Source organism: Oncorhynchus clarkii, unplaced genomic scaffold, assembly GCF_045791955.1.
Source record: "Oncorhynchus clarkii lewisi isolate Uvic-CL-2024 unplaced genomic scaffold, UVic_Ocla_1.0 unplaced_contig_5718_pilon_pilon, whole genome shotgun sequence".
Lineage (NCBI taxonomy): Eukaryota > Metazoa > Chordata > Actinopteri > Salmoniformes > Salmonidae > Oncorhynchus > Oncorhynchus clarkii.
This window is the reverse complement of record NW_027258200.1, coordinates 52,813-65,524: the sequence shown is the minus strand read 5'-3', so window position 1 is coordinate 65,524 and position 12,712 is coordinate 52,813. Positions and strand designations below refer to the sequence as shown.

Sequence of the window (12,712 nt, the reverse complement as noted above, 5' to 3'; positions counted from 1 at the left end):
TAGAGAGAACAAGACATGGAGTAAAAGAGAAAGTGGAAGGTGAGAGTGCACCACTTCTCCTCTTCTCACATCATTTCATTTCTGTCAATTGCAGAGCAGACAGTATTTTATTTACTCCCCAATCATAGGAAGATACTGACATTGACACTTCTGATGTAAACACACACACACCGACCCACCCACCCACACAATCCTTGGAAGACAAACCAGCTTGTGTTTAGGTTCACTATGTTTTATGGTCTGGTTAATTGCTTTCTAAATAACTGCTCAACATGACTATATGACTTTAGTTCCTATAACAAGGCCATGTCCACAGAGACAACACACAGAGGACAGCTACCATTACGTCAAGACAAACAGTGTGTGTGTGTGTGTGTGTGTGTGTGTGTGTGTGTGTGTGTGTGTGTGATTTCCATATATACTGTACTGTATGGGCAGCATGGTGATCAGTAGTTTCAGTAGTCCTACATCTTATGTAACCACATACTGTGTGTCTCAGGGAGGGTGGGATATGAAAAAACACATGTGAAATAGGACAAATATAAGCACCCACCAAATTATTATAATAGTTATTATATTGATGATTATTATCATTACTATAATGAGAATTATTATTAGAAAGGGACTGCTAGTCCAGTATATCATAGTAGACTGTTCTAAAGACTATGTGCAGTAATTCCCAACCCATCTATACGGGTAAATCATCATGGTGGACAGTGTGTGTGTGTGTGTGTGTTTGTGCGTGTGCCTCTGTATGTTTGTGTGCGTACGTGTCTATACAGTAAGCATGAGTGTGTGCTGATGTAACGTAAACGTTAGTGTCGTCTTCTGCATGCTGAGTCACAGGGCAGACAGGACAGACACCATGCAGACCTTTCTGATCGTTAGAATATTGATCGACCCGAGGCAATTTCCTGTCAGGTGACCTTTCCATGACACTCCGGGTTTCTTAATGTTTACCGCTGTCTGATGTGAAGCAGTGAAATCAGAGGTCACAGTCAAGCCACAATATGAAGTTTGTGTGTCAGTCAATCACTATTGTCTATTGACTTTCTCTGACACTTCCTCTGGATTTCTTAAAGGGGGACTGCAACATGTACAGCTGTCTGGAGTCAAGAAACTGAGTCAGGGAAAGGGAGGGAGGAAGGAGGGTGTAGACAAACTGAGTCAGGGAAAGGGAGGGAGGAAGGAGGGTGTAGACAAACTGAGTCAGAGAAAGGGAGGGAGGGAAGCTGAGTGAAGGAAAATGGAGGCCAGGCGGGAGGGAGGGAGAAGATAAGAAGAAATGTCAAAAAACCTTCCCATCTAGACCAATTTAGTGAGAAACATTGTATAGTTCTTTGAGGGCCTACGCCTGCTCACAGCAGGGTGTTCTTTCACATCCACTGATAAAAGGGAAGGAAGACAATGACTGTGTCCCAAATGGCAACCTATTCCCTATACAGTGCACTACTTTTTACCATGACCCATAGGATCTGGTCAAAAGTAGTGCACTATGTAGATAATAGGATGCCATTTGGGATGAACACATGTTGTCCCCTTTACACTATAAAACGAGGATGCCGACAGACAGAGAAACGTTTGGCCCTGCTAGATAGCTACAGTCAGACCTGGGTTCAAATACTATTTAAAATCAGGTAAAATACTTTGACTGTTTGCCTGCCTGGAGTGCCAGATGGACAGGGTTTAAAGTATTGGGACTATTCAATCAAGCACAGATGAAGTATTTGAAATTATTTCAAATAGTATGTTACGGTGCGTGAATGAGGACCCAAAAGCGAATCAACTTAAACAGAGCTTCTTTAATTACCAAACATAGGTAGGCTCAGATGGACCGGCAGATTCCGACAGGACAGGACAAGGTTACAGCAAACATGACGACAGTCTGGTTCAGGCATGAATGACACAAACAAACAAGAATCCGACAAGGACAGGAGCAGAAACAGAGAGAGATATAGGGACCTAATCAGAGGGAAAAAGGGAACAGGTGGGGAACGGGGTGAATGGGTAGTTAGAGGAGACAAGGGACAGCTGGGGGAAAGCGGGGGAGAAAAGGTAACCTAACACGACCAGCAGAGGGAGACAGGGTGAAGGGAAAGGACAGAGACAAGACAACATGACAGTACATGACAGTACCCCCCCACTCACCGAGCGCCTCCTGGCGCACTCGAGGAGGAAACCTGGCGGCAACGGAGGAAATCATCAATCAGCGCACGGTCCAGCACGTCCCGAGAGGGAACCCAACTCCTCTCCTCAGGACCGTACCCCTCCCAGTCAACTAGGTACTGATGACCACGGCCCCGAGGACGCATGTCCACGATTTTACGGACCCTGTAGATAGGTGCGCCCTCGACAAGGATGGGGGGGGGGGGGGGGAAGACGAGCGGGGGCGCGAAGAACGGGCTTAACACAGGAGACATGGAAGACCGGGTGGACGCGACGAAGATATCGCGGAAGAAGAAGTCGCACTGCGACAGGATTAATGACCTGAGAGATACGGAATGGACCAATGAACCGCGGGGTCAACTTGCGAGAAGCCGTCTTAAGGGGAAGGTTCTGAGTGGAGAGCCAAACTCTCTGACCGCGACAATATCTAGGGCTCTTAGTTCTACGCTTATTAGCAGCTCTCACAGTCTGCGCCCTATAACGGCAAAGTGCAGACCTGACCCTCTTCCAGGTGCGCTCGCAACGTTGGACAAAAGCCTGAGCGGAGGGGACGCTGGACTCGGCGAACTGAGATGAGAACAACGGAGGCTGGTACCCGAGGCTACTCTGAAAAGGAGATAGCCCGGTCGCAGACGAAGGAAGCGAGTTGTGGGCGTATTCTGCCCAGGGGAGCTGTTCTGACCAAGACGCAGGGTTGCGAAAAGAAAGACTGCGTAAGATGCGACCAATAGTCTGATTGGCCCGTTCTGCTTGACCGTTAGACTGGGGGTGAAAGCCGGAAGAGAGACTGACGGAAGCCCCAATCAAACGGCAAAACTCCCTCCAAAATTGAGACGTGAATTGCGGACCTCTGTCCGAAACGACGTCTGACGGAAGGCCATGAATTCTGAAAACATTCTCGATGATGATTTGTGCCGTCTCTTTAGCAGAAGGAAGCTTAGCAAGGGGAATGAAATGAGCCGCCTTAGAGAACCTATCGACAACCGTAAGAATAACAGTCTTCCCCGCTGACGAAGGCAGTCCGGTGACAAAATCTAAGGCGATGTGAGACCACGGTCGAGAGGGAATAGGAAGCGGCCTGAGACGGCCGGCAGGAGGAGAGTTACCGGACTTAGTCTGCGCGCAGACCGAACAAGCAGCCACGAAACGACGCGTGTCATGCTCCCGGGTGGGCCACCAGAAACGCTGGCGAATGGAAGCAAGCGTACCCCGAACGCCAGGGTGGCCGGCTAACTTGGCAGAGTGAGCCCACTGAAGAACGGCCAGACGAGTAGGAACGGGAACGAACAGAAGGTTCCTAGGACAAGCGCGCGGCGACGGAGTTTGAGTGAGTGCTTGCTTTACCTGCCTCTCAATTCCCCAGACAGTCAACCCGACAACACGCCCCTCAGGGAGAATCCCCTCGGGGTCAGTGGAGGCTACTGAAGAACTGAAGAGACGAGACAAAGCATCAGGCTTGGTGTTCTTAGAGCCCGGACGATAAGAAATCACGAACTCGAAACGAGCGAAAAACAGCGCCCAACGCGCCTGACGCGCATTAAGTCGTTTGGCAGAACGGATGTACTCAAGGTTCCTATGGTCAGTCCAAACGACAAAAGGAACGGTCGCCCCCTCCAACCACTGTCGCCATTCGCCTAGGGCTAACCGGATGGCGAGCAGTTCGCGGTTACCCACATCATAGTTACGTTCCGACGGCGACAGGCGATGAGAAAAATACGCGCATGGGTGGACCTTGTCGTCAGAGAGGGAGCGCTGAGAAAGGATGGCTCCCACTCCCACCTCTGACGCGTCAACCTCGACAACGAACTGTCTAGAGACGTCAGGTGTAACAAGGATAGGAGCGGATGTAAAACGATTCTTGAGGAGATCAAAAGCTCCCTGGGCGGAAACGGACCACTTAAAGCACGTCTTGACAGAAGTAAGGGCTGTGAGAGGAGCTGCCACCTGACCGAAATTACGGATGAAACGACGATAGAAGTTCGCGAAGCCGAGAAAGCGCTGCAGCTCGACGCGTGACTTAGGGACGGGCCAATCAATGACAGCTTGGACCTTAGCGGGATCCATCTTAATGCCTTCAGCGGAAATAACAGAACCGAGAAATGTGACGGAGGAGGCATGAAAAGTGCACTTCTCAGCCTTCACAAAAAGACAATTCTCTAAAAGGCGCTGGAGGACACGTCGAACGTGCTGAACATGAATCTGGAGTGACGGTGAAAAAATCAGGATATCGTCAAGGTAAACGAAAACAAAGATGTTCAGCATGTCTCTCAGGACATCATTGACTAATGCCTGAAAGACAGCTGGAGCGTTAGCGAGGCCGAAAGGAAGAACCCGGTATTCAAAGTGCCCTAACGGAGTGTTAAACGCCGTCTTCCACTCGTCCCCCTCCCTGATGCGCACGAGATGGTAAGCGTTACGAAGGTCCAACTTAGTGAAAAACCTGGCTCCCTGCAGGATCTCGAAGGCTGAAGACATAAGAGGAAGCGGATAACGATTCTTCACTGTTATGTCATTCAGCCCTCGATAATCTATGCAGGGGCGCAGAGACCCGTCCTTCTTCTTGACAAAAAAAAACCCCGCTCCGGCGGGAGAGGAGGAGGGGACTATGGTACCGGCGTCAAGAGCTACAGACAAATAATCTTCGAGAGCCTTACGTTCGGGAGCCGACAGAGAGTATAGTCTACCCCGGGGGGGGGTGGTTCCCGGAAGGAGATCAATACTACAATCATACGACCGGTGTGGAGGAAGAGAGGTGGCCCTGGACCGACTGAACACCGTGCGCAGATCGTGATATTCCTCCGGCACCCCTGTCAAATCACCAGGCTCCTCCTGTGAAGAAGAGACAGAGGAAACAGGAGGGATAGCAGACATTAAACATTTCACATGACAAGAGACGTTCCAGGAGAGGATAGAATTACTAGACCAATTAATGGAAGGATTATGACAAACTAGCCAGGGATGGCCCAAAACAACAGGTGTAAAAGGTGAACGAAAAATTAAAAAAGAAATGGTTTCACTATGATTACCAGAAACAGTGAGGGTTAAAGGTAGCGTCTCACGCTGAATCCTGGGGAGAGGACTACCATCCAGGGCGAACAAGGCCGTGGGCTCCTTTAACTGTCTGAGAGGAATGTCATGTTCCCGAGCCCAGGTCTCGTCCATAAAACAGCCCTCCGCCCCAGAGTCTATTAAGGCACTGCAGGAAGCTGACGAACCGGTCCAGCGTAGATGGACCGACAAGGTAGTGCAGGATCTTGAAGGAGAGACAGGAGTAGTAGCGCTCACCAGTAGCCCTCCGCTTACTGACGAGCTCTGGCCTTTTACTGGACATGAAGTGACAAAATGACCAGCGGAACCGCAATAGAGACAGAGGCGGTTGGTGATTCTCTGTTCCCTCTCCTCAGTCGAGATGCGGATACCTCCCAGCTGCATGGACTCAGCACCCGAGCCGGCAGAGGAAGATGGTAGTGATGCGGAGAGGGAGGCGACGGAGAGCGCGAGCTCCTTTCCACGAGCTCGGTGACGAAGATCAACCCGTCGCTCAATGCGAATAGCGAGTTCAATCAAGGAATCCACGCTGGAAGGAACCTCCCGGGAGAGAATCTCATCCTTTACCTCTGCGCGGAAACCCTCCAGAAGACGAGCGAGCAAGGCCGGCTCGTTCCAGCCACTGGAGACAGCAAGAGTGCGAAACTCAATAGAGTAGTCTGTTATGGATCGATTGCCTTGACATAGGGAAGACAGGGCCCTGGAAGCCTCCTCCCCAAAAACAGATCGATCAAAAACCCGTATCATCTCCTCCTTAAAGTCTTGATACTGGTTAGTACACTCAGCCCTTGCCTCCCAGATTGCCGTGCCCCACTCACGAGCCCGTCCAATAAGGAGAGATATGACGTAGGCGACACGAGCAGTGCTCCTGGAGTAAGTGTTGGGCTGGAGAGAAAACACAATATCACACTGGGTGAGGAACGAGCGGCATTCAGTGGGCTCCCCAGAGTAACACGGCGGGTTATTGATTCTGGGCTCCGGAGATTCGAAAGCCCTGGAAGTGGCCGGTGGATCGAGGCGGAGATGGTGAACCTGTTCTGTGAGGTTGGAGACTTGGGTGGCCAGGGTCTCAACGGCATGTCGAGCAGCAGACAATTCCTGCTTGTGTCTGCCTAGCATCGCTCCCTGGATCTCGACGGCTGAGTGGAGAGGATCCGAAGTCGCTGGGTCCATTCTTGGTCGGATTCTTCTGTTACGGTGCGTGAATGAGGACCCAAAAGCGAATCAACTTAAACAGAGCTTCTTTAATTACCAAACATAGGTAGGCTCAGATGGACCGGCAGATTCCGACAGGACAGGACAAGGTTACAGCAAACATGACGACAGTCTGGTTCAGGCATGAATGACACAAACAAACAAGAATCCGACAAGGACAGGAGCAGAAACAGAGAGAGATATAGGGACCTAATCAGAGGGAAAAAGGGAACAGGTGGGGAACGGGGTGAATGGGTAGTTAGAGGAGACAAGGGACAGCTGGGGGAAAGCGGGGGAGAAAAGGTAACCTAACACGACCAGCAGAGGGAGACAGGGTGAAGGGAAAGGACAGAGACAAGACAACATGACAGTACATGACATAGTATTTGAACACAGGTCTGGTAGCTACATCATCTAGGAGGATGTCTGTCTATCTAGCTATTTCTCTGTCTGTTTGTCTGTCTAGCTACAGTAGCTAGTATGGCGACAAGACATGACAACTCTGGCCTGTAGGTCTGTCTGTCTGTCTGTCTATTTAAGATGACGGGGCCTGGAGCTGTCAGAGAGAGAGAGAGAGTAACCTTCCAGGGGAGTTCTAGTTAGGAAACACATCAGTGAGTCTGACTACAACACATCTGGAGCCCAGGCTGTTAAACCAAAATATACTGACTGAGCTAGCCACAACGGCAGCTAGCAAAATGCTAGCGCTAGCACACTTTAACAGCAATAGGATAGTCCACAACAGGGATATTAGGTCCATGTCACAGCTCTTTAAGCTCATACAATGAGCTAGCGACAATGCCAACAAAATGTTCATGCAAATGTTCCTCAACAGATGTAGAAAGGCCTATAGATTTTTTCTCAAAGAGGAAAGGACTATCATGACCCTTTATAAAGGTGATATGCCTCTTTAAGACACTATTTTTGTTGTGTTATTGTTATGCTTTTGAAACAATGGGTGGGCAACTGCACTCGATTATCGTCTTTAATTCAAAATGATGTCAGTCACAGGCGCGTAGGTGCAAAACAAACAGAATAATGAAAAGGCTCTGTTATGCCTTGTGGTCATACTGTAGGCCTGAGGCAGTCGGTTACCCCGTTTGAACTCTCCTATCATGATTTATGACAAAGTTATGTAGGCTATTCTTGAGGTGTCAAAGCATGCCTTCAAGGCAGCCAGAGTGACACAGCAGAATCAGAAGCGAATTGAGGCACTGAAATATCTATTGACTGAACTGAGGTAAATGTTTTCCCCCTTTTCCCCCCTTTTCCGTCCTATTATTATTGATGACAAGGTTAGACTTTTTTAGGGGTAAAAAATTAAATGTGTCTTCGAGGTAGAGTGACACAGCAATCATCAGAAGATTGGAGGGACAGTGCTGTCTTGTGTACTGTGTATTGACTGAAAGCTACATTGGGCTGAGACTGGGAGGTGGTGCATTGAATCAGCTATAGCTTTTGTTAACAGACCCTTATGCAGGCAGGGGGTTGCATCCCAAATGGCACCCTATTCCCTATAGTGCACCACTTTTGACTAGGGCCCATAGGGAATAGGGTGCTGTTTGGGACACAGTAGCAGACAGTGTCATACACACCGAGTCTGAAGGACATTTAATATCATTATTGATGATGCGTATGGTTAAGTGGTTGTCAAATCCTCCACTACGGAAAACTATGTTCTTTGAATAATACATTTATGTAAAATTCTGTACTGCTGGATATTAACACTAATACTTTTCTTATTATGACAATGATTGAATTATAATGTTTAGCCTTGGAACATGGACTCCTTTCCATCAACAAGCCACATACGCTACAGTCAGTTGTTTAAGGAACAAAAATAGGACAGCACTACGGAGAATATACTTAAATGAACATATTTTTATTGCCGCGTGCATACGAGGCAACAGCAATCAATATCACCACAATTCGACAAGTATTCAGCACCTGATCTAAGTTTATATAAGGTGGAGTGGAGCACGTTGTTGATCTTTACAGTCAGTTGTTTACCATGTCAATGTTGTGAAATACAGATGGATAAGAAGATTATTACTCAGCTATCATGATGAGAGACCAAGTAATTACCAGTACACTGAGTCACTAACGGTTTTGGGGGGAGCTAGTGTGTGCACCTGCTATCCAAAAACATCCAAAGTGATGTACTCCCTGTGCTCTGTTTTGACTACTGCCCACCTGCTAGTACAGAAGTAGGATATTAATTTGAGCCGGTTGCTACAGCAGGAAAATAATCCTGCAGCAACAAGAAAGGTGAATTATTACGTGGATTATAATTAATGGTTGATACATTTTTCGTGAGGGGGAATCAAGTCTGTTAAACAAGTTAAACATTTCCTGCATTGCAGGAAGTTCTCCAGCAACAGGGTGATCAAATTAAGATCCTACATCTGTAGCAGTCAGATTCCAATAGCGCACAGAGAGAACTACACCAATCTGCTTTCACGTTAGCTAGTCTGCATAGTTTAACACAGAGGAGAGAAGGCTCAGTGCATAGCCACAACATCAATAGCATTGATTGACTGGGGGCGTAGGGTTAACAACATGGTGGCACACAACTGATATGACTACAATGTAAATCTGGACTTCAACCACGTTGCAATGTAAATCTATAGAACACACACCTGATGAGGGGTTACATTCAGACACACTCTTTCTCTTGTTCCCTCATTCCTCTATACTAGCTTTCAGATGACATTCTATGAGGAAAACAGAAAAGAGATAGAGCGAGAAAGAGAGACCGAGAGAGAGAATTAATTTTGAGTATAGCTACATTTTGAGTACAGCTAACAAGAAAAGAAAAAAGAGTGGAAGAAAAAGTAAAGATGAAAGAAAAGAGAGAGTCTCTTTAGAGTGCTGAGTTAACCCCAGTGGGCTGCTGTTAAATGTAGGCCCAGACTGTACCTCAGGCTCTGCCTTTCATTTTACACCCCACTCCGTCTTCCCCTCTCCTGTTCTACACTCCTCCTCCGCTTCCTTCTATCTATCCTTACGGGCACAAAGCATCTTCCTTCTCTAATTGAGACTGCCTGAGAGAGTCGGCCAAGAACGAGCGGCTTGCAAACACACACACACACACACATGCAGGCAGACAGTGACACACACTCACACACAAGCACGCACACACATACTGTACATAAACACTGATATACCCTGATAAGAACATAAGACACACTACCACCCACGTTATGCTACTAGCTACACACACAAACATGCATTGCATGACAAGTAAGTACAACAAATCTCTGACCTACTACATGGAGTGTAATTTAATGAAGATCAAGCCATCATCATAAGATCAGAGAACCATGTTTCCTCCTGGAGATAGATTCATACAAAGAGATTACAGAGATAGAGCTGTAGAAGAAACCTTGAGGCGGGGTGCTGGAGGTATTATCACACACATACAAACACACACACACACACACAGAGATGCGCACACACACACACACACACACACACACACACACACACACACACACACACACACACACACACACACACACACACACACACACACACACACACACACACACACACACACACACACACACACACACACACAGAGAGAGATGCACACACAAAGAGATGCACATACACACAGAGATGCACACCCACACACACACACAGAAAGAGAGAGAGATGTACACACACAGAGAGAGAGAGAGAGAGAGAGAGATGTACACACACACAGAGATGCACACACAGAGAGATAGAGACACACACACACACACACACTGCTGCCATCGGACAAAGGGATTTATACTAATCCTCCTATGAGCAGATGAGATGAAGTCGGAAATAAAACGCTACAGGACAACTGGGATTGTGGCAGATAGAGAGAGAGGGAATGATGGGAGGGAGGGAATACAAAATAGTGGTAGAGATGGGGAAGGCGCTCTAACCCAGACACCACAGTATATATAGCACAGCATTGACCCTCCCCTACAGAAGCCTCTAGCCCAGACACCACAGTATATATACCCTCCCCTACAGAAGCCTCTAACCCAGACACCACGGTATATATAGCACAGCATTGACCCTCCCCTACAGAAGCCTCTAACCCAGACACCACGGTATATATAGCACAGCATTGACCCTCCCCTACAGAAGCCTCTAGCCCAGACACCACAGTATATATAGCACAGCATTGACCCTCCCCTACAGAAGCCTCTAACCCAGACACCACGGTATATATACCCTCCCCTACAGAAGCCTCTAACCCAGACACCACAGTATATATACCCTCCCCTACAGAAGCCTCTAACCCAGACACCACGGTATATATACCCTCCCCTACAGAAGCCTCTAACCCAGACACCACAGTATATATACCCTCCCCTACAGAAGCCTCTAACCCAGACACCACGGTATATATACCCTCCCCTACAGAAGCCTCTAACCCAGACACCACGGTATATATACCCTCCCCTACAGAAGCCTCTAACCCAGACACCACGGTATATATACCCTCCCCTACAGAAGCCTCTAACCCAGACACCACGGTATATATACCCTCCCCTACAGAAGCCTCTAACCCAGACACCACAGTATATATACCCTCCCCTACAGAAGCCTCTAACCCAGACACCACGGTATTTATAGCACAGCTGACCAAACACAAACCTCCAGAGTCCTGTGTATGACCGCCTGTTTGTGTGTGTAACATGTCTATCAATCATCTACAACAGTGATTCCCAACCCTGGTCCTCCAGTTCCCCAACAGTACACATTTGTATTGTAAGCCTGGACAATCACACCTGATTTAACTTGTCAACTAATCATCAAAGTTGAGTTGAATGAGGCGTGTCTGTCCAGGGCTATAACTAACCTGGAGGACCAGGGTTGGGAAACACTGACCTACAACATCCCAAATACATGTGCATCACCAACATGCTCACAAACAGAGGTTCATTACATAAAATGGAACAGAGAAAATCATGCACATGTGCGAGCACACTTAGGGTTAAGTGCTCAAGGGCACATCAACAGATTACTCACCTAGTCGACTCGGGATTCGAACCGGCGACCTTTCAGTTACTAGCCCAACGCCCTAAACCGCTAGGCTACCTGCCGCCTTATGCCTCATTATACTTGTGAGGACTTTTTGGGGACCAACATTTGATTCCCATTCAAAATCCTATCTTCCCTAACCTCTAACCCTAAGCCTAACCTTAAACCTAACACCTAATCATAATTCTAACCGTAACCCTAAACCTAACCCCTAAGCCTAAAATAGCCTTTTTAAAAATGAGCACTGGCAAAATGTCCTCCCTTCTATGAATTTTAGTTGCTTTACTATTCTTGTGAGGACTTCTGGTGCTCACAAGTATAGTAAAACGTGTACACACACACACACACACACACACACACACACACACACACACACACACACACACACACACACACACACACACACACACACACACACACACACACACACACACCAGTGCCAATACGAGACTGAGGGACAACTGTGACACAGCATGAGAGCTGGCCGGAGGTTGACAACCATCAAAACAACAACAACAACAACACCTTTCTTAAACCTCCACCTAATGCTATGACAAGACATACAGAGGGGGAGATGAAACCAGGTCCACGGTGAGAGAGAGAGAAATAGAGAGAGAGAGATTCAGAGAGCTTTGCGGTTAATGTTATCACTACACAGAGAGACAGGGGGTGACACTAGAAAACAACTGAGAGAAGACAGACCGATAAGCAATGAGATAAAAGGAGAGAGAAAGAGGGATGACACCAGGTCTACAGTAGAAGGGAAAAAACAGAGAAGCTCTGCCATTACCTTTTCGTGCGTCGAAACATGTTGCTACAGGATGCGCTGTGAGGCTCTGCTTTGGCAAACCCACAGGAGACTAGCTGAGCCACACAGACAGACAGACAGACACACAAGCAGCTAGGCAGTCAAGAGGCTGAATACACACTCCACAGCACCAGCATGGCAGCCTGACGGGGAGTGTGTGTGTGTCAGAGAGAGGGAAAGAGAGAGGGTGGAGAGGAAATGTCAGCAGAGCTACAGACAGCGAAAGAGAGCGAGAGAGCGAGAGAGCGATGGAGAGAACGAGAGAGGGAGAGCGAGGCAGAGAGGAGGAGAGAAAAAGAGGGAGGGAACAGACTGCCTCGCTTCCCTCTCGGACAGAGGGAGGATTCCGGGGCTGCTCTCAAGGGCAGGAAGTGTAGAGCGATGGAGAGAGAGGGGGGGTATAGAGAGTAATAACAGCAGGGATGTGTGTGAGTGTGAAAGCTATCTGAGGGAGGAGAGCAGAGAGCA

The 12,712-nt window shown here is 48.0% G+C and overlaps 1 protein-coding gene across 1 annotated transcript in view; it reads right to left on the bottom strand.

The window, feature by feature from the left end:
• Positions 1–12,440, bottom strand: part of LOC139395953 (microtubule-associated serine/threonine-protein kinase 1-like) — a gene marked incomplete at its 3' end in the record, with an annotated part of 42,822 nt that extends 30,382 nt beyond the window's left edge. Inside the window, exon 1 of the mRNA XM_071143266.1 lies at positions 12,227–12,440. Coding sequence (XP_070999367.1) covers positions 12,227–12,246 — 20 coding nt within the window. The remainder of the gene's footprint in view (positions 1–12,226) is intronic.
• Between the last annotated feature and the right edge of the window lie 272 nt (positions 12,441–12,712).